This window comes from Oncorhynchus gorbuscha, linkage group LG02 (genome assembly GCF_021184085.1).
Source record: "Oncorhynchus gorbuscha isolate QuinsamMale2020 ecotype Even-year linkage group LG02, OgorEven_v1.0, whole genome shotgun sequence".
NCBI classification, from domain to species: domain Eukaryota; kingdom Metazoa; phylum Chordata; class Actinopteri; order Salmoniformes; family Salmonidae; genus Oncorhynchus; species Oncorhynchus gorbuscha.
In genome coordinates, this window is record NC_060174.1 from 22,677,074 (window position 1) to 22,698,084 (window position 21,011).

Below are 21,011 nucleotides of genomic sequence, written 5' to 3' on the forward strand. Positions count from 1 at the left end.
CATTCAACCTAAGGATTCGTATCCCTCAGTGTTCAATCTGAAAATGTGTCTCGTTCGGTGTGATCTTTAACACGGAATATTTCATATTTTGGTTTATCTGCCGTTGTAAATAGACATATTTATTGAAAAAAAAGTGAAGGCATATGGGCAGTGTGCAACATTTCACAGCCAGGGGGTGGCGCCGTTAGAATGTCAAACAGGATCCACTGATGAGATGATTGATAAGATCATCACTGACCCATCAAGGTGAACAGAATCAAAGTTAAAGTGTTATTCTGTTTTACCAAAAGCTGCAAAATAATACAGAGCCTGATACTACAGTATCCACTATGGTTGCTCAGATAAATGTTTAATATAAAGTATAGTCTATATAATAAAATATTAGAGCTCTATATATAATATTATAAATAATAAGGAATATTAGGTATAGCCTACAAATTCAGAACGGAAACGTATCAACCATTATTCTAGCCCTATTAGAATTCTTCATTCGGAAAACAATGTGAATTTACATATTTTCATTCTGTTCCACCAGAAGCGTGTTCATAAGGTCTCCTACCCTCCCCCCAAACAGCCTACCTTTGAAGGGATGGATGCTGATGATCTTCAGTGCACGCCTCCTCCAGCTCTTCAATCACTTACGTCACGTGGTGCGTCCCGGGTGGTGGGTGTGGCTTCAGCCATAGGGTTTCATTCATAAATAGTTTTGCTTTTAAATCAGACTTTAAGTGTTCGGCGAAGGTTTTGGCGCTATTGGCTTCTGCCAAAGTTCCCTCACATGGACCACCTCAATTTTAATTAGGTGAGTGGCATTTCTTTATTTTTTGGGGGCAAATTCACGTTTGTGATGGACATCAAACCTTAGCCTATCGGTTCCACATTAAAATCAGGAGATTTTAGTATTCTATTTAATCGATTACTGTCCGCATGAAGATTTCAAAATCCATCTCACTATTTTCATTGAATACCAGTTTAAATCGGTGATATTGCAGACAGTCCATGTAGAAAGAATGGAAACAGCTGGCAGCGCAAAGGCCGTTTTTCTCAAATTATTTGACATAAATATAATCAAATATAGAATAGAATAGCCTGTAGATTATCAGGCACGCACAGAGACGCGTTCTTGCTATAGGAATATACAGTCGATACGCTATTAGCGATCGCTATACTTTTATGTTGATCAAAACCAATTCATCCCAACGTCATGGACTGTACAAAGGAAATATCAGAAAGAGACGATCAATTCAGATGTTATGTGCTCTTTATAACAACAAAGGCAAACAACATAAGGTAACATTTGGGATTCAAGGTATTTTGACATGTCTATTGCGTAGCAGTTTATGAGGAATGCAGCAGATCCAGGGAGAGAAGAGAAGGCTGATTTGAGGTGTAAAAGACGAGTGGAGAATTATCAATCATTTTCAGTTTATTACCACCAAAGCAGTCAATTGAGCAGTTACACTGTAAATCATAGACATCATGGATTATTATGCATGTAATAGCATTCAGACAGGTGGTGAACTATAAATAATGACTGACTTATTTGCATGCATGGTTTTACAGTAGGCTACTTAACATACAGGCAGAATATAAAAGTAACATGCAACAATTTCAACGATTTTACTGAGTTACAGTTCATGTAAGGAAATCAGTCAATTTTAATACATTCTTTAGGCCCTAATCTATGAAACATGACTGGGCAGAGGCACAGCCATGGGTGGGCCTGGGAGGGCATAGGCCCACCTACTTGGGAACCAGGCCCATGTCTGATTGCGGATGCCTTGTTGTTGTTGCCTCCTAAGCAGCTGAGCTTCTGGTCAGAGTCTAGGCAAGCCTATGCTGAGAGGACAAAATAGCCCTGAGGAGGCTGGCCAGCCAGGTGGGTGGGCAGAGGCAGGCTGAGAATGCAGCTAGGGAGCTGAGGAAGATCTGAGCAGGGAGACACCGACATCCAGAGCTGCTGCACACAGCCCTCCATCAGGGTAAGACACTCCGACAGGCAGCTCCAGCACATGTCAGGTGCGTGTGTGTGTGTGTGCGTGTGTGTACACTGTATGCAGTGTGGTCGGAAGCAGTAATGGCTATGATCTGCTGTGTGTGAGGGAACGCATCAGGCCTCAGCTGTTGGACCACCACAGCTATCTCACAGTAATGTGATGAGAGAGAGAGAGAGAGAGAGAGAGAGAGAGAGAGAGAGAAATTTACATGGATGCTAGGCTGCCTGGCTAATGACTCTTTTACCATTCAGCAGGCACAAGCTAGTTTTGGTTCTGCTCTCATGCCTGGAAATGTTGACATTTATAGTCATTCATGTATGGACAAATATGTGAAGTTACAGTATATGTACATATATATTGGTATATGTTCTTTACTGTGTTTGTTCAGTTTAAAAGGCACTTTTCTAACAGGTGGATAAAGTTTGCCTATGACTGGGTTGAATTATTATGTTTGCTTTTCTGCATATTCATAAATTATTTTAAAGAGGAACAAGTATCTGCAGATATATTTACAGTAGATATCTGTGATATCAAACAAAAATTTCTACCCAGCTGCCTGTGTTCTGACTGTGAGGAGAGCAGAACCGGTATCCAAATCTCTGTGGAGTGTTTTGTGGTGTGTTCTGGGAGCTTCCTAACTTCCTGTTGTCTGTTGTCTCAGGGGGACGCTCACGCTCGCCTGGACCATGAGCAATGAGTCTACCGTCTGGATCAACCTCACCGAGAACTCCACCGTAAGTCATTGCCAAGACCCCCTCCTCATCCTCCTTCCGTTGTATGTGAGCCGTGTGTGCGTGCCTGTGTGTTTGTGTGTGCTCTGCTAACTGCTCGAGGTGACTGTGTTCTCCTTCTATACAGCCTGACGGGCTAATAGAGAGAACATCCTGGTCTGTGCCTGAAATAATTGAATCCCTGATCTAATCTGGAGTTTAATATCCCCTTTTAGAGAATTTACAATCTGACATCAGTGTCAGCGGTCATTAATGCTGGGGTAACATGCATATTACTGAGTGTATGGTACAGTTGTTAATCTTGGTTACTATGTGTGGTATTAAACAGATGTACATGAGCAGCATACCACTGTATAACAGCTGTGTACTGCTGCTTCTCTTGAGCGGTTTGCATCTAACAATGCAATGGATCAAAGAAGCTGCAGAAATTAGTTTCTGATTGAACTAGCTAGTTTCCAAGCCTTTCTTTTGATAGTAGGGCATCAACAGAGCAGATGCCAATGCTCAGCTATGTTAACTTTTCAATTACCCACACACAGCACACACCCTAGGGCCAGAGTGACTTGATGTGCTGTTGGCAAGGTAAAATTTTACTATCTGGCCAGTGGAAAAGTCGTTCTGCCTTGGCTGATCCAAAAGCTTTTAGATAGACTACACATAATTATATCGAGTCCAACCTCTTTCAGAGTCTGACATTTTTGATAAACTCTAAACTGTGTCTTTGTCAGACAGCTAGACACTCTAAAATCTCCCCTTTGTATTCAGTCAGTTCCAGCCCACCCATCAGAGCATTTTTTTCCTGTCTTAGGTGCAGACGGGTTAATAGCACATGCCCCAATGGATTAATACCTCTGTGGCGTTTATAGATTCATGGTGCACAAACCAGTGGGGGTAAATCAATGGCTTTAAGCTGCATGCTGTAATTGGTAAAGTAATGCCTCTGCCCAGTGGGCTGTTTAGGGAGGCCTTTCTCATAGCATTGTGTGTTTTTCACATCCGAACACTTCCTGACTGAGATGTGGCTTTTTTTGTGATCAGTCTAACCATTCCTGGTCTTACGCAATAGGTAGAAAGAAGTATGTATGGAGTGTAATAATTGCTCTCTAACAAGATAAAGCAATTAAAAGAAAAGCTGTTACAGAGGGAAGTGTAGAGAAGTGCAGTGTTGCTTTTTTCTTCCATTTTAGTGCTCCTGCTGCCTTGTCTCACCTGAATAGCCTGCTCACAAAGGGACCACGGGAACAGTTAGCCAAGAGGCCCTTCTACAAGTGGCTTCTCTCTGGGCTTTGATGTTCATGGGGAAGATGCATGGCTCTGTGTTTTTTCTCTTCTCTTCCCTCCACACACACACAGTCTTAGTGACTCAGGTTTCCGGCCCCGTCTCCCTCTCAGTAAACCCCCATACCTCTCAGGATCTTATAGCCGTGCACTTATCATCTCAACCCCGGAACAATGAGCACACCTGTGTATACTCTCCCTCCACCCACTCACCGCTAACCACAGTAGCATGACACACAGGCAGGGTATGATCTACCAAACCTCAATCTGAAACAATAGATTGAATAATAATGGAGATTAAATGTAATTGTCTGAAGGGGGGCATGTTTTAAAGTTCCAAGGGTTCTTTTCTTTTTTTATCCCTGGTTTAACCACCTTGATTAGTTCTATTATATTCCATTCTTCCATCAGTCCTTCACATCCCTACAGCTTTGTCTCTAGTCTCTACAGTTCCTGCTTTCCCTCATCCTCTCTCCCATGTTTTTTCCAGGGGGTCCCATTTGAGCCTGGTAAACAACAGGATGGTTACGTCCTACTGCTGGTGCTCCTGTCCATCTTCCTGGGGGGAACACTGGTCCTGCTGTCTGTCCTGCTGATCATCTGCAGACGTTGCTGTGATGGAGACTGCCGCCATGCCAGGTCAGACCACTAGTCCAGTGGTTCCCAACCAGGGGTACTAGGACCCTGGGGGTACTTGGCCTATCCACACGGGGTACTTGAGAAGACTCATGAGACCATAAGCTTAGTGGTAAAATGCACATGAGAGGGTACTCCGGGCAGAGTACTCCGTTGGTGGTACAGTAACCACGGCACTAGTATGCATGGTTTAGTGACTATGCATGTCTATGAGTGAGATGGAGACCATTCAAATCCTGTATGCACATGTGTCCATCCTTCTGACATAAAGAGTGCACGCAGAGATGTAACAATGCATGTTGTAAGTATGGTAAAAAAAGACTGTAGAGTGCATTCCGTTATTATTGAGTTCTATTGTCTGTCTACAGACCATTGTTGATCTAACATGGAAACATCTTTATATTCATTTTGTAAGTGATTTTTAATCGTCTTCATTTAGAAATAGCACCTTTGTTGTTATGTCTGAGAGATACAGACTTCTATTTGTATATGATATGTTTATTCCATTTCCATGCGCCCCTCTTTTCAGTACACAGCAACAGAGTCAGGCAGTGGCAGGCTGCAGGCTGGCCGGGGTAGAGTAGTGCAGACTGGTACAAATGATGAGTGTAATGAGATTTCATAGCAGCCATCAACGCTGATTCATTTTGCGTCTCACACTGTCATAAGCTCTAGCTGCAGCACACACACACACACACACACACACACACACACAGACACACAGAGAGAGAGAGAGGAAATGAAAGCACAGCGCCGGGCAGCCAGAGAAATCCCTCAAGTCATTCTCACACAGATATTATGAACTGGGTGGTTTGAGCCCTGAATGCTGATTGTATATCAGATCTTAAACCACAGGTATGACAAAACATTTATTTGTACTACTCTAATTACGTTGGTAACCAGTTTATAATAGCAACAAGTCATCCGTGTTGCGTCGTACCTAAGAACAGCCCTTAGCCGTAGTATATTGGTCATATACCACATGCCCTCATGCATTTTTACTGAAATATCAAATCAAATGTTATTTGTCACATACACATGGTTAGCAGATGTTAATGCGAGTAATGAAATGCTTGTGCTTCTAGTTCTGACCATGCAGTAATATCTAACAAGTAATCTAACCTAACAATTTCACTACCTTATACACACAAGTGTAAAAGACTGAATAAGAATATGTACATAAAAATATATGAATGAGTGTGGGCCGAACGGCACAGGCAAGATGCAGTAAATGCTATAAAGTACAGTATATACATATGGGATGAGTAATGTAGGGTATGTAAACATTATATAAAGTGGCATTGTTTAAAGTGGCTAGTGATACATTTATTACATCAATTTTTTAATTATTAAAGTGGCTAGAGATGAGTCAGTATGTTGGCAGCAGCCACTCAATGTTAGTGGTGGCTGTTTAACAGTCTGATGGCCTTGAGATAGAAGCTGTTTTTCTGACTCTCGGTCCCCGCTTTGATGCACCTGTACTGACCTCGCCTTCTGGATGATAGCGTGGTGAACAGGCAGTGGCTCGGGTGGTTGTTGTCCTGGAGGGCAGGTAGTTTTCCCCCGGTGATACGTTGTGCAGACCTCACTACCCTCTGGAGAGCCTTACAGTTGTGGGCGGAGCAGTTGCCGTACCAGGCAATGATACAGCCTGACAGGATGCTCTCGATTGTGCATCTGTAAAAGTTTGTGAGTGTTTTTGGTGACAAGCCAATTTTTTTCAGCCTCCTGAGGTTGAAGAGGTGTTGCTGCGCCTTCTTCACCATGCTGTCTGTGTGGGTGGACCATTCCAGTTTGTCTGTGATGCGTACGTAGAGGAACTTAAAACTTTCCACCTTCTCCACTACTGTCCCGTCAATGTGGATAGGGGGCTGCTCCCTCTGCTGTTTCCTGAAGTCCGCGATCATCGCCTTTGTTTTGTTGACATTGAGTGTGAGGTTATTTTCCTGACACCACACTCCGAGGGCCCTCACCTCCTCTCTGTAGGCTGTCTCATCGGTGTTGGTAATCAACTCTACCCCTGTAGTGTCGTCTACAAACTCAATGATTGAGTTGGAGGCGTGCATGGCCACGCAGTCGTGGGTGAACAGGGAGTACAGGAGGGGGCTGAGAACACACCCTTGTGGGGCCCCAGTGTTGAGGATCATCAGGGTTGAGATGTTGTTACCTACCCTCATCACCTGGGGCAGGAAGTCCAGGACCCAGTTGCACAGGGCGGGGTCTAGACCCAGGGTCTCGAGCTTGATGACGAGTTTGGAGGGTACTATGGTGTTAAATGCTGAGCTGTAGTCGATGATCAGCATTCTAATATAGCCTAAAGGAACCACAGACACTGACAGAGAAGAGACCTCAGCTGCTCTACTGCTCCAGAATAAGGCTGTGGTGGGAGTCAAAAACACAGTGCATCAGTGAGTTTAGGGCAATTACAGATAATATAATAGGGAGAATTCCTCCACTTAGAGAAGTTATAACGAAGAGAACTGCATATATTTCATTTGTATCAGTAGGCATTTGTAATATGTATTAGTCAAAATAATACTCTATATTAGTATTAGAAAGAAAACCAATAGTATAGAACTGACATCCCATTCTCTACTGAAGAGGTCAAGAGGCCCATTTTCCCTGAAGGTTTCCATGTCACCTGACATGATTTACATGTGCATTGATTATGCTGCTACTAGTCAGATTGACCTTGCTGTGAGAGTATGTTTGTCCTCTCTATGTTCTCCTGTCAGCTCACCTACAGTCTAGGGCTAAGCATATGGCTATATTTCAATTGTCACCTTATTCTAAATGTAGGGCAACACTTTTGATGCGACTCTGATCAGAAGTTATGTACTACTTACAAAATAGGGTGTGATTTGAGACGTAGCTACAGACTTCAGGGGTAAAGATGTATGTGCATTGATCGGTGCTCCTCTGTGCTGCAGGGCCAGCGATGACCCTGAGAAAACCAACACCAGCTACATGGAGGAGTCTCAGCCAGTACATGGTAAATCAAAAACCCATGTTCCTCATTTGTCAGCACTTGTAAAAAATAATGTATAGAAGCTGAATAAAATACTCTTGCTTCAATGCAAATTATTGATTTAAAGTCACAAATGTTTCGGCTTGCCTCCATCAGGGTTACTTTGTCGTCTCCAGTAAACACCCATGGGCATTGGCCATATTGCCATGTACTTTACTTACCCAAGAACAAAAGCTTCTGTCAAAGTGAAGCCATGCTCCTCTGCTGCAGTACGCAGTCATGCCATGTACAGTGCATTCGGAAAGTATTCAGAGCCCTTGACTTTCTCCACATTTTGTTACGTTACAGCCTTATTCTAAAATTCATTCAATTTTTTCCCCTCATCAATCTACACACAATAGCCTTACATAGACAGGTATGTGCCTTTCCAAATCCTGTCCAATCATGATTTTGAAAGGCACACACCTGTCTATATAAGGTCCCACATTTGACAGTGCATGTCAGAGAAAAAAACAAGCCATGAGGTCAAAGGAATTGTCTGTAGAGCGCCAAGACAGGATTGAGTCGAGGCACAGATCTGGGGAAGGGTACCAAAAAAATGATGCATCATTGAAGGTCCCCAAGAACACAGTAGCCTCCATCATTCATTAAATGGATGAAGCTTGGAACCACCAAGACTCTTCCTAGAGCTGGCCGCCCGGCCTAACTGAGAAATCGGGCGAGAAGGACCTTGGTCAGGGAGGTGACCAAGAACCCGATGGTAACTCTGACAGAGCTCCAGAGTTCCTCTGTGGAGATGGGAGAACCTTCCAGAAGGACAACCATCTCTGCAGAATTCCACCAATCAAGCCTTTATGGTTGAGTGGCCAGACGGAATCCACTCCTCAGGAAAAGGCACATGACAGGCCGCTTGGAGTTTGCTAAAAGGCACCTAAAAGGTCTGATGAAACCAAGATTGAGCTCTTTGGCCTGAATGCCAAGCGTCATGTCTGCAGTAAACCTGGCACCATCCCTACGGTGAAGCATGGTGGCGGTGGCATCATGCTGTGGGGATGTCTTCAGTGGCAGGGACTGGGAAGGTAGCAAAGTACAGAGATCCTTGATGAAAACCTTCTTCAGAGCGCTCAGGACCTCAGACAGGGGCGAAGGTTCACCTTCCAACAGGACAATGACCCTAAGCACACAGCCAAGACAGCGCAGAAGTGGCTTCGGAACAAGTCTCTGAATACACTTGAGTGGCCCAGCCAGAGCCCGGACTTGAATCCAATCGAACATCTCTGGAGAGACCTAAAAAATAGCCGTGCAGTGACGCTCCCCATCCAACCTGACAGAGCTTGAGAGTATCTGCAGAAAATAATGGGAGAAACTCTCCAAATACAGGTATGCCAAGCTTGTAGCTTCATACATCAAACCAAATCAAATGTATTTATATAGCCCTTCGTACATCAGCTGATATCTCAAATTGCTGTACAGAAACCCAGCCTAAAACCCCAAACAGCAAGCAATGCAGGTGTAGAAGCACGGTGGCTAGGAAAAACTCCTTAGAAAGGCCAAAACCTAGGAAGAAACCTAGAGAGGAACCTGGCTGTGCCGGGTGGAGATTATAACAGAACATGGCCAAGATGTTCAAATGTTCATAAATGACCAGCATGGTCAAATAATAATAATCACAGGCAGAACAGTTGAAACTGGAGCAGCAGCATGGCCAGGTGGACTAGGGACAGCAAGGAGTCATCATGTCAGGTAGTCCTGAGGCATGGTCCTAGGGCTCAGGTCCTCCGAGAGAAAGAGAGAATTTGAGAGTACATACTTAAATTCACACAGGATAACTGATAGTACAGGAGAAGTTAGATATAACAAACTGACGCTAGCCCCCCGACACATAAACTACTGCAGCATAAATACTGGAGGCTGAGACAGGAGGGGTCAGGAGACACTGTGGCCCCATCCGAGGACACCCCCGGACAGGGCCAAACAGGAAGGATATAACCCCACCCACTTTGCCAAAGCACAGCCCCCACACCACTAGAGGGATATCTTCAACCACCAACTTACCATACTGAGACAAGGCCGAGTATAGCCCACAAAGATCGGGGACGGTATGAAAGAGCCCTAGTAAGCCAGTGACTCAGCCCCTGTAATAGGGTTAGAGGCAGAGAATCCCAGTGGAAAGAGGGTAACCAGCCAGGCAGAGACAGCAAGGGCGGTTCGTTGCTCCAGAGTCTTTCCGTTCACCTTCCCACTCCTGGGCCAGACTACACTCAATCATATGACCCATTGAAGAGTTGAGTCTTCAGTGAAGACTTAAAGGTTGAGACCGAGTTTGCGTCTCTCACATGGGTAGGCAGACCATTCCATAAAAATGGAGCTCTATAGAAGAAAGCCCTGCCTCCAGCTGTTTGCTTAGAAATTCTAGGGACAATTAGGAGGCCTGCATCTTGTGACCGTAGCGTACGTGTAGGTATGTACGGCAGGACTAAATCAGAGAGATAGGTAGGAGCAAGCCCATGTAATGCTTTGTAGGTTAGCAGTAAAACCTTGAAATCAGCCCTTGCCTTGACAGGAAGCCAGTGTAGGGAGGCTAGCACTGGAGTAATATGATAATTTTTGGGGGTTCTAGTCAGGATTCCAGTAGCCGTATTTAGCACTAACTGAAATGTATTTAGTGCTTTATCCGGGTAGCCGGAAAGTAGAGCAGTGCAGTAGTATAACCTAGAAGTGACAAAAGCATGGGTTACTTTTTCTGCATCAATTTTGGACAGAAAGTTTCTGATTTTTGCAATGTTACATAGATGGAAAAAAGCTGTCCTTGAAACAGTATTGATATGTTCTTCAAAAGAGAGATCAGGGTCCAGAGTAACGCCGAGGTCCTTCACAGTTTTATTTGAGACGACTGTACAACCATTAAGATTAATTGTCAGATTCAACAGAAGATCTCTTTGTTTCTTGGGAACTAGAACAAGCATCTCTGTTTTGTCAGAGTTTAAAAGTAGAAAGTTTGCAGCCATCCACTTCCTTATGTCTGAAACAAATGATTCTACCCAAGAAGACTTGAGGCTGTAATCATTGCCAAAGGTGCTTCAACATAGAACTGAGTAAAGGGTCTGAATACTTATGTAAATGTGATGTTTCAGTTAAAAAAAAAAATTGGCTTCATTTGCAGACAACAAAATCAACTGTTTTTGCTTTCTCAGTATGAGATGTTGTGTGTAGATTGATGATTAGAAAAAATCAATTTAGTCGATTTTAGAATAAGGCTGTAACGTAACAATGTGGGAAAAGTCAAGGGCTCTGAATACTTTCCGAATGCACTGTATATACAGACATTTCAATGTGGTTTATCTGAGGATCTCAGCTCTTTCCTGGGTATGATAATTCGGGAGTACATTTACATTCATTAAGTGAGACAAAGTAATTACCTAAAGCAAGGGACACTTAGTACACAATATCAGATCTGCTTTTTCCTGAATATATTAGAACAAACAAAGTTATATTTTGAAAAGTACATGTCATACATATATACATGCACACACTTAGCATGGTGCTTGCCTGGGTCATAGGTTCGATTCTTCCTGGGACCAACCTTCCGTCAGACCCTGACCTCCCTCCCTCCCTCCCTCTCTTACCCCCCCAGGACAGATCACCATCCGTGTAGACGAGTCAGACTGCCTATCGGCCGCCAGCTCCCACGTGGACATGGAGACAGAGCGCTTCCTGTCCACAGGCACCCACGGTGGCCGCCGCGTCTCTTTCAATGAGGTGGCACTCTTCGACCACGGCAAGAAGGCCCAGGAGAAAGGCCGTAGGTCAGACAGATTCCTCCGCCAGACACCCACTCACTTCCCCGCAGTTGACTACTCTGAATACACTCCTATTCTACAATATAATACAACGACAGCCTTAGCAACAAGCTGGTTGTGTGTTTAAAACCCGTGAAAAGATTGGCTCTTACATTAGAAGACATTATGGAGACACTTTGTAAGAGCCATCTGTGTAATACATTATAAAGGCAGTTGGAAGAGCTGTTATGATGCTTTATAATAATAGGGACTGATGTACTGAATGCATCATACACATATTATTCATAGAAAGGATTTCCAAAATGCAGACACTCATAACATAATTGTACAGAGTAGCCTACTTTCATAAGTATTATGTATGGTATGGTAACAAAGCTCTGTATGATCCAATGACTGAATATATGAATGGACAAAGCCATCGATCACATGACACCATTCATTCCTATGTTAAGCCTCAATAGCGCATTGAAACCAAATGTTGTTTATGATAGCTTCTCAGGGAGACATAAAATCAGAGATGAAGCGAGAGGTTTAAGTCCAAAATATGTCCACGAAAATTAGCCCACGAAGTTTGGATTTTTTTTTATGGAGGTCAATGAGTGAGTGTCGAATTTGGTAAAAAAAAAATGCAATTGCTAATTTGCATGTACAGTGCCTTGCGAAAGTATTCGGCCCCCTTGAACTTTGCGACCTTTTGCCACATTTCAGGCTTCAAACATAAAGATATAAAACTGTATTTTTTTGTGAAGAATCAACAACAAGTGGGACACAATCATGAAGTGGAACGACATTTATTGGATATTTCAAACTTTTTTATAAAATCAAAAACTGAAAAATTGGGCGTGCAAAATTATTCAGCCCCTTTACTTTCAGTGCAGCAAACTCTCTCCAGAAGTTCAGTGAGGATCTCTGAATGATCCAATGTTGACCTAAATGACTAATGATGATAAATACAATCCACCTGTGTGTAATCAAGTCTCCGTATAAATGCACCTGCACTGTGATAGTCTCAGAGGTCCGTTAAAAGCGCAGAGAGCATCATGAAGAACAAGGAACACACCAGGCAGGTCCGTGATACTGTTGTGAAGAAGTTTAAAACCGTATTTGGATCCAAAAAGATTTCCCAAGCTTTAAACATCCCAAGGAGCACTGTTCAAGCGATAATATTGAAATGGAAGGAGTATCAGACCACTGCAAATCATTGACCATGAAGATTGCCATTTTTCCATTCACTATAATGGGGATCCTGTTTTCTGCTAACCATGCCTGTGGTACCTAGGTCGGCCTTGAACATCCGTGGCTTCATTGAGAGGAGGCATCCCTTCTCCACTCATGTGCTGTCTCTCTCTCTCACTCTCTCTCTGACTGTCCTAATTCTTTGTTTGAGCCCCACCTCATTCTGATATGCAAATAAGGTTGAGACAAACTCTGTAGGGCAAAATACACAATACAGCTGAGCCTTGAGTTTGAAGTGAGAATTCCTCAGTGTGTTCCTGCCCAGTACTAAAAGGCTTGATCCAACAAATGAAACAGTTGATGATTAGTGAAATCGGGTGTCGTGATAGTTGAGAAGAAAAGCCTTCACTCCCTGCAGGTCCCAAGGAGTAGGATAGAATAATAGTCCTTGAAAGCAGCACTTCTATTGTGTCAGCCTCCAACTCTCTGAACTGTTTATGTTTCTCAACCCCTTTCCACCTCAGATTTACGTTGACTGAGGGTGATTTCCACCACCTGAAGAATGCGCGGCTCACACACCTCCACATCTCGCCGATGGCCCTCAAGATCGTCACCATCCACGAGTGTGAGTCATCTGAGAACAGCATCGCCATGACGACCTGCCCTGCCGCCAAGTCCAGCCTCTCCATCTTCCAGGTGACAGCCGGTCTACTGTGCTGCTATTAGCAATGATACATCATTAGTCATGACTGGGCCCATTAGGTCATCCATCAATGTGGGGCCCACAACATGTATCAAGCCTATCAAATGCAGCCCATGGATAATTCTGCTTCCTCATTCCAATGGGCCATACATTGATTTTGCAATTGTCTGAGGTTTCTCAGTCATTTTGCGATGGACTTGCTTGAACTTGATTTGTCACTAGCTAGTAGGCCAACGACCTTTCCCAGTCCCGATGTAGAATTTGGTCTGTGTATTTGTATCCTCCTGTATCCTCCTTGTATCCTGCCTTGATGGTGTGTATTCTGTCTATGTGCATGTGTTGTGCGTTTGTGTGTGTGTAGCCTCCTTTGTGTGCCCGACGGCCACTGTGTCCCCTGCCCCAGACAGCATTGACCAGTCTGAGTGTCAGCCCCAGCTCAGCCCTCCCTGGGGACACCCTTAACTCGGTGGTGGACACCAGCTTCAGTGAGAGTCCCTTGGCACCGGGTCCCAAGGAGCCCAGCACCAGCAGCGTGAGTCACTTACTCCTATCTGTCAATCAACCCAACAATCAACCATTCACATTTAAAATTATGTGCAATATTGAACACTACGTTAAGGGACTCGGTTCATTATTCATCATCACATACAAAGTGTCTACCTACATATGACCGGCTGAATGACAGCGTTGTTGGGTTGAATCTAAACCTTTGTTTTAATTAACATTTTACTATGGAATACAGTTAGCCACTAATCATGTGTATGATGGGTCTGAATAGAGAATATCATTTTTATTTTATTAATGTCTTGGATCAGCTTTGAAATGTGCATATAAAATTGGAGTTAGATCATTTAAATAGAGATTTGACATGATTGCAATATACAAATGTGTTGCACACACTAAGCTTGAGTGAACATTGAAGCAAAGAGGTTATTATGAAGCCTCTGATGTGTGAGAGGAGAAGTAAGGAGTGTGCATCCACAGTGTCCCTAGTCTCTCTGTCTTAATGACAACAGTGGTAGAGGATGATGGATAAATCAGAGAGATCCTCCGGAACAGCCTTGTCAGGGGAGATTACAGACACCGCTGCTCTCCACATTTGCTCATCGTTCCTGGCTACTCACCGGCCCCGCTCTCCCTCTCCGTGGTAGATAGGAGAAAGTTAACAGTTGCATGGAAAATTGTATAATTTTTGTTTTTCTTAACCTCGGGAGGAAGGAGAGAGAGATTAAAATCACATATTTATTAAAATCACATATTTATATCAACTTCCATTTGTCCTTAGAGTATCTGTCATATTTTATTGTTGTCCACACAATATGGACAACTCCCTTTTATATCCCCTCCCTCTCTCTTCCCCAGATTGAGGTGATGGTGTCTGGCTCCAGGAATGGGGGAAGTCCGTCTTTGAGTGAAGGGGCGTCTGTGACAGGTGCATCTCCTGGCGCAGGGGTGGGGCAGGGCCCGGTGCTGCAGTTCTTCACCAAGCTGAGGCGCCACGCCAGCCTAGAGGGAGCCAGTCCATACTTCAAGATCAACAAGTGGAAGCTAGACAGCAGCCAGCGGGCCTCCAGTCTGGACACCAGAGGTACAGGACACTTGACTTTTAATATCTATTATTATGTTATGATGATATGCTTATGTACATTTACATTTAAGTCATTTAGCAGACGCTCTTATCCAGAGCGACTTACAAATTGGTGCATTCACCTTATGTCAACCAGTGGAACAGTCACTTTACAATAGTGCATCTAAATCTTAAAGGGGGGGGGGGGGTGAGAAGGATTACTTATCCTATCCTAGGTATTCCTTAAAGAGGTGGGGTTTCAGGTGTCTCCGGAAGGTGGTGATTGACTCCGCTGTCCTGGCGTCGTGAGGGAGTTTGTTCCACCATTGGGGGGGCCAGAGCAGCAAACAGTTTTGACTGGGCTGAGCGGGAACTGTACAGATGTACAGATTGATGGAGCATCAGCTTGGATTTACATGATCGTTTGTTTTTTGGATTTAGTGTACAAATTCTATTTCTATCTGGGCCTGGTTTAACAAAAGCATCTTAAGGCTAAGTTCATCATTAGAACCACAATGAACTTAGCCTTAAGATGCTTTTGGGAAACTGGCTCCTGTTCCCTTGTGGAAAAAGACAATGCCTCTTAAGAATGAGGTCCCACTTTAAGAGGATTCACCGGACTGGCAAGGTGCATAGTGCACAATAACACACAAACATGTACACAGGGCTCTCACACTGTGCTCACACTCTAACAGATGGCTTTATGACGTAGGGCTCTTCTCTTCCAAGGCATTGTGAGTCTAACTGAAGCCACCCCACAGATCCCCTCATACACAAACACACATTCCACTCCCTTTCCCACTTCCCCTATACTCAGGGAACAACAGAGCACACAGGACTAACACCCCCAAAATATCTCAAAGCCTGCTGGGATCTCTTCATGACATCATTGTGACACATATATCATCTCCAGATCAATTTTTTAATGCTGTCTTCAGATATGCTGAACATTCACTATGGTGAATGTTTGTGCCAACGTAATTTTCCATCCCATGTCCCTCTGTACCGTCGGACTAATGTCTAAGGTCCTCTGTCTCTGTGTGTCAGGGTCCCCTAAGAGGAGACAGTTCCAGCGGCAGCGCGCTGCCAGCGAGAGCATGGACCAGGAGGATAGCGATGCCCACCACATTGACCTCATCCAGTACATTGCCAGGACCCAGGACGCCACCTATCACCCCTGCCGCCCCTCCGCCTCGTCCTGCCTCCTGCCACACTCCTCCCCCTCCACGCCACCACCCTCCCTCGGCAGGTATCTTTAATTCCCTCGCCATCCTTCCACCCCACTGCTTTGCCTCCATCACTACGGTAGATAGTGCCTCTCTCCTTAACGGTAGAATTAGTCACAGTTGCCTCTAGATACTGATAGGTCAGTTTTGCATATTTTTGGGGGATAGTAAGCTGATCCTAGATCTGTGCCTACCGGCAACTTTTACCAACAGCTGCTTAACAAGCTAGCCCATTCCATCGTTGACGCAGAGTGATGTCATGGACAGGAATAGTTGTCAGGGTCAATGACTACGTTTCAACTCATAAAAGGCACACCCTCGTCTGCTTACCCTCACTTATGCCCTTGGGGGAATCCCCGCGGCCATATTTGTTGTCGGTCCAAATGATTAGCCAAACAAGGGAAGTTTGCAACGTAAAGCCCTCAGCCCTTGTTTTTAATGGAGTTTGCGAATGTACAATTACGTTCACTTTGGGGCCTGAAACGCCTCATAATTCAATTTGCGATGATTGTACATCCTCTATGAAAAGTCGGTCAACTTAAAACCTTAACGTCAATATGGAGTCAACATACAAGTGTAGGTAAAAACAAATGTAAATAAGTTAAATTGTGCTACTAATGCACATGACGGCACAAACACGTCTTGTAAAAGTAATGATGTTTTGTTTGGTTAGCTTTCGGAAATTGTACGAATAAAACATTTTCCTCTTAAATAACCGTGACCAGTAAGATCACAATGTAGGGAAATTTAACACATTTGCAAAGCACATGACATTGGTGCATTGCAATTCAGTGGTTCGTGGAAAACATGCTAATACCATTTCAAGTCATGGTGACCACTTGTAATCACAGCGGCTGCAAACATCAGACATCAGATGTGTGTATGGGCATCATGAGAGTGCTCTGTGACTGACTCTTGTACTGTGTGTGTGTGTGCGCCTGTCTTCGTACTTGTGTGTGTCACCACAGGTTAGAGGTGGAGGTGGTGGTGGAACCCAGCTGCAGCAGGGGCCAGGGGGTGGAGGTGATCGGCTTGTCCCCGGAGCCCCAGGACGAGGCAGCGAGCCTGGGGTACTGTAGACCGGAAAACTCGGCATCAGACCACCAGGCCCTGTACAGAGACATCTGGTCACTCCGGGCCTCCCTGGAGCAGTATGGCTCCTCAGACCAGATCAACGACAGGGACTCTGTCCGCAGCGATGCTGACAGTGTCTGCTCTCTGAGGGGGCCGACCAAGAGGGGGGGGCTAACCAGTTACCTCTCCCAGGACATCGGGGATGGGCCCGAGGGGGATGTGGAGCTGCCCATGGATGAAGGGATGGGAGAGAAGGAGAAAGGGGGGAAGCAGGACAGTGTGGAGTCAGAGAGGGGCAGTGATGGGGAGTCAGGGAACCGTAAGTTAATGCAGATGGACAGTGGCTATACGTCTATAGAGGCTCCATCACGGGCGCCAGAGGAGCTGAGACTGTTTGGCAGTAGTGGCAGCAGTGGCAGTACAGACAGGTCTGCCCTGGAGAAGAGACACTACTTCACCAGTGCAGGGGGCACTGGCACGGTGGTCGAGAGCTTCGAGGCCCGCATCTTCGAGGAAGAGCCAGACGAGGAGACGCCGGCGGGTGCAATGGGAGGCATGGCCATAGAAACGGCCAGGTCTCCCCTGGGCTGGTCTCCGTATGGTCAGATGTTCACCCCACGAGAGGCGCAGCCGCACCCCCAACCCCACCCCCACCCCCCCTTATCAATTCACCACCGTGACTACAGCATCGACGAGAAGACTGACGCGCTCTTCCACGAGTTTCTCCGTCACGACCCCCAGTTTGACCAGCAGGAGACGCCGAAGAAACATCGCTCGCGCATCCACCTCCGCAAGCAGTGGCAGCGCCACAAGCAGTACAGTGACCCAGGCGTTCGCTACCAGTACCACTCCTTTGAGAGGCAGCGGAACCCCCTGCGACGAGGCGATAGCGTCAACTACCCGCTGGACACAGGCTACCACAGCACGCTTCCACGCATCATCAGTGCGCCTGACGAGGAGGCCAGCGAAGGGACCCCCAGCACCCCCCAAACGCCCAAGGCTGAGGCTGTGGTGGCGGGAGGGGCAGAAGGTGCCGAGGTACAGGAAGGAGACAGGAGAGCGAGTCCCGGCAGTAGCACCGTGACCATCACAGACGACAAAGGGATGGCGTCCTGTTCCCCTCCCCCGGAGAGAGAGGGTCTGCTATGGGAGCAGCCCGACCCCCAGGAGGACACTAGGCAGGCAGAACACCCCCCTGAGCCAACTGACGAGCCTCCCCAGCCCCCTGACAAGGGCTACGGCCCACAGACCATCACAGCCGAGCTGACGGACAAGCTGAGCGCCACCCTGGACGAGCGTCTGTACACGGGCCTGCGACGGACAAAGAACCCGGCGGAGGTAACTGAGTGTGTGGTGACAGTCACTCACGCCTCCCCCGACCACAGCCCAGTGTAGCATGTCTCCACTCCTCCCTGATCTTTGTGTTTGATTTGATTTCAGTCTGCGCCAGGTAACTGCGATGTCTCTGTATCTGTCTGAATTAGCATGTTCCAGACCCGTAACATGAAAACAGGCTACACTATACAGTGTCATGTAGGCTAGCTGAAGAATCCACCCCTAGATAGTGTCTACAGTACCGTGGTGTCTCTGACTGCTATGATTCCTTTCTCCTCTGAGAGAAGTGATGATGTTAAAGGGAAACGCCACTAAAACTATCCTTTGATATTTTATTTCATTAGTCCACTGTTGATACAGTACCAAAATGTTTTGCATGTCAGCAGTCCGGTTTCCAAGATATTGGACTTTCAAAAAGCAAAGTGTCACCGGCCACGTCATCATGATGACGCTTTGCTTCTTGAAAGGCCAATAACATTTTGGGACTGTATCAACAGCTGATCAATGAAAAGAAAGTAGAATCATTGTGGATTTTCCCTTTAAGAGCCCGTATTCCCTCTGAACTAGTCTATCCACTGTGAAACCAGGTGCTATTAATCATCTAAAGATCTGGATACAAAGTTTATCTGGGCCCTATAGGCCAGTCCTGGCTGAATATCAAAATAGGTTTATCTATGTTTACATCACTTAATTTCTTACATATGTCTCTGGATATCTGTTGTCTTTGGACATTGACATATATCAAATTCTTTCTATGTGGCATTTTGACTCTTGAAGTCGTCATAATTGTTTTACAAATAATTAGGTATCCCTGATATTTTTTCGAAGCCAAAATTTGACATTGTCCACATGTTTCTCGGGACATATGAATATAGTAATCTACTACTTCAGTACCGTATTGGTCATTAATTGAAGCAATCCTGTAAATTGTAATGTATGATCGAATGCTTTCGGACAGATTTCTGTTGAATCTTGATGTAATTGAATCAGAATCTATGGTACTAGGAACAGAAAACAGTCGACCGTGGATTTGATGATGATGATGAAGATTAATTGTTTCTCATACGCTGTCATTAAATGGATATGACGAGGGCCGAGGCTCTCCTAATTTGGACACTGACTATATTACAGCATTTATATAATTACAGCCTCATCATGTCCACTCTGGATCAGAGCATTATCCTTCGTCAAATGTCCTTGTCGCTGAATGTCTGGACTCATGTTTCTATTCAAAGATGTTCTTAAAGGGGAAAATTGCTTTCCAGAAACGTTCTGGTTGTTAGGACATGTTGTTCAATGCCGTTGTATTTATTGTTGACAGATTTGATTTAAATGTGTCTATGCTCGTTTTATATTTCCTCTGCTTGTGACAATAATTGGCTTACAGGAGGCCAGGGGGAGAGTTAAATTCCAGGTTTTTGCCTAATTTCTGTGCCAGAAAAAACCTTGTCTGCAAATAGAGGGATCGCAATAGTGTTACTGACAACTCTGTTAGGAGCACATATCAAAGGCAGGCTCCTTTGGCCTCCCCCAACAGTGTTGGTTAGTGCAGGTCTATAGCTGTAACAGTTTCAATTAAGGCTTTGAATGGGGCCAATGTTGTTCTCGCAGACATTTGCGTTCATTGAATTTCTTCATACTTTCTCGTGCATGGGTTCACCAAACAGGCTTTTTTTGCTTGCTTATATTCTTTTGTTTCCCCCTCCTCCTGTGAAAGTAGACAACGCAGCAGCGACCCCCCCCCCCCCCCCCCCCCCTGGGCTATAAGGACTGCACTTCCAAACCAGAACAAATTCCACATTTTCTCCTCTGACTTCCTGTGTAGACTTTGCCACCCAATGCTGCCATTCAAGTATAACCACATTATCAGATTATGTTTTATGGGCCAAAAGAAGGCAAGGAATGGCATGCCCATTCCAGAAGTACCTTGGAAACTATTTTGCACTTAGCTGTGAAATGGCTGGGAGTGTGCTGCATCTCCCACATGCTACAGTCAGCAGCTCCGGCTCCCAGCTCTCTGACCCAAACTGTAAAAATAATCCTGTTGTTTTTACGGTAACTTACTGGCAGCCAGTTACCTGTAAGTTACTGTAATAAAAGGTACTGTATGTTACCGTAAATTCAAAATAAACTTTGGTTTAACAGTACATTACTGTAAACTTTATCCCCAGTTTCCTCAGAAGCTAGTTATTGCTTTACGTTTAGAGGAAAGTGCTGCAGGAAAAGGTGCTGAATATGGTCTCTGGCTGAGGGTGTAACACAATTAAGATTAAGATCACTTTATTGGTCAATTGGTCACAAGATCCAACCAAAATTTGACTTCTGCTTTATCCCAACCCCCCCGAAAGACAAGCATACAGATAACTGCAAAAATGATGGATTCAATGTATATTGAAAGCAGGTGCTTCCACACAGGTGTGGTTTCTGAGTTAAACGATTAACATCCAAGCATGCGTAGGGTCATTTATCAGACTTGCCTAGTTAAATAAAGGTTAAATAACAATTTAAAATAAATACATG

At 45.0% G+C, this 21,011-nt stretch overlaps 1 protein-coding gene across 2 annotated transcripts; it reads left to right on the forward strand.

Moving 5' to 3' along the window:
- Positions 1 to 669: 669 nt before the first annotated feature.
- Positions 670 to 20,115, forward strand: LOC123991832 (voltage-dependent calcium channel beta subunit-associated regulatory protein-like). 2 transcript variants are annotated; one of them, XM_046293382.1, is made up of 11 exons: positions 670 to 802; positions 1,806 to 1,982; positions 2,659 to 2,731; positions 4,497 to 4,645; positions 7,573 to 7,634; positions 11,245 to 11,416; positions 13,111 to 13,282; positions 13,651 to 13,821; positions 14,652 to 14,877; positions 15,904 to 16,105; positions 17,051 to 20,115. In XM_046293382.1, the coding sequence occupies exons 3-11, from the start codon at positions 2,684 to 2,686 to the stop codon at positions 18,549 to 18,551; spliced, it is 2,703 nt and encodes a 900-aa protein (XP_046149338.1). In that variant the 5' UTR covers positions 670 to 802; positions 1,806 to 1,982; positions 2,659 to 2,683; the 3' UTR covers positions 18,552 to 20,115. The 2 variants fall into 2 exon arrangements, with proteins under 2 accessions (XP_046149338.1, XP_046149339.1); XM_046293383.1 differs by lacking the exons at positions 670 to 802; positions 1,806 to 1,982; positions 2,659 to 2,731; ... (1 more) ...; positions 7,573 to 7,634; positions 11,245 to 11,416 and adding an exon at positions 12,430 to 12,477.
- The last annotated feature ends 896 nt before the right edge of the window (positions 20,116 to 21,011 follow it).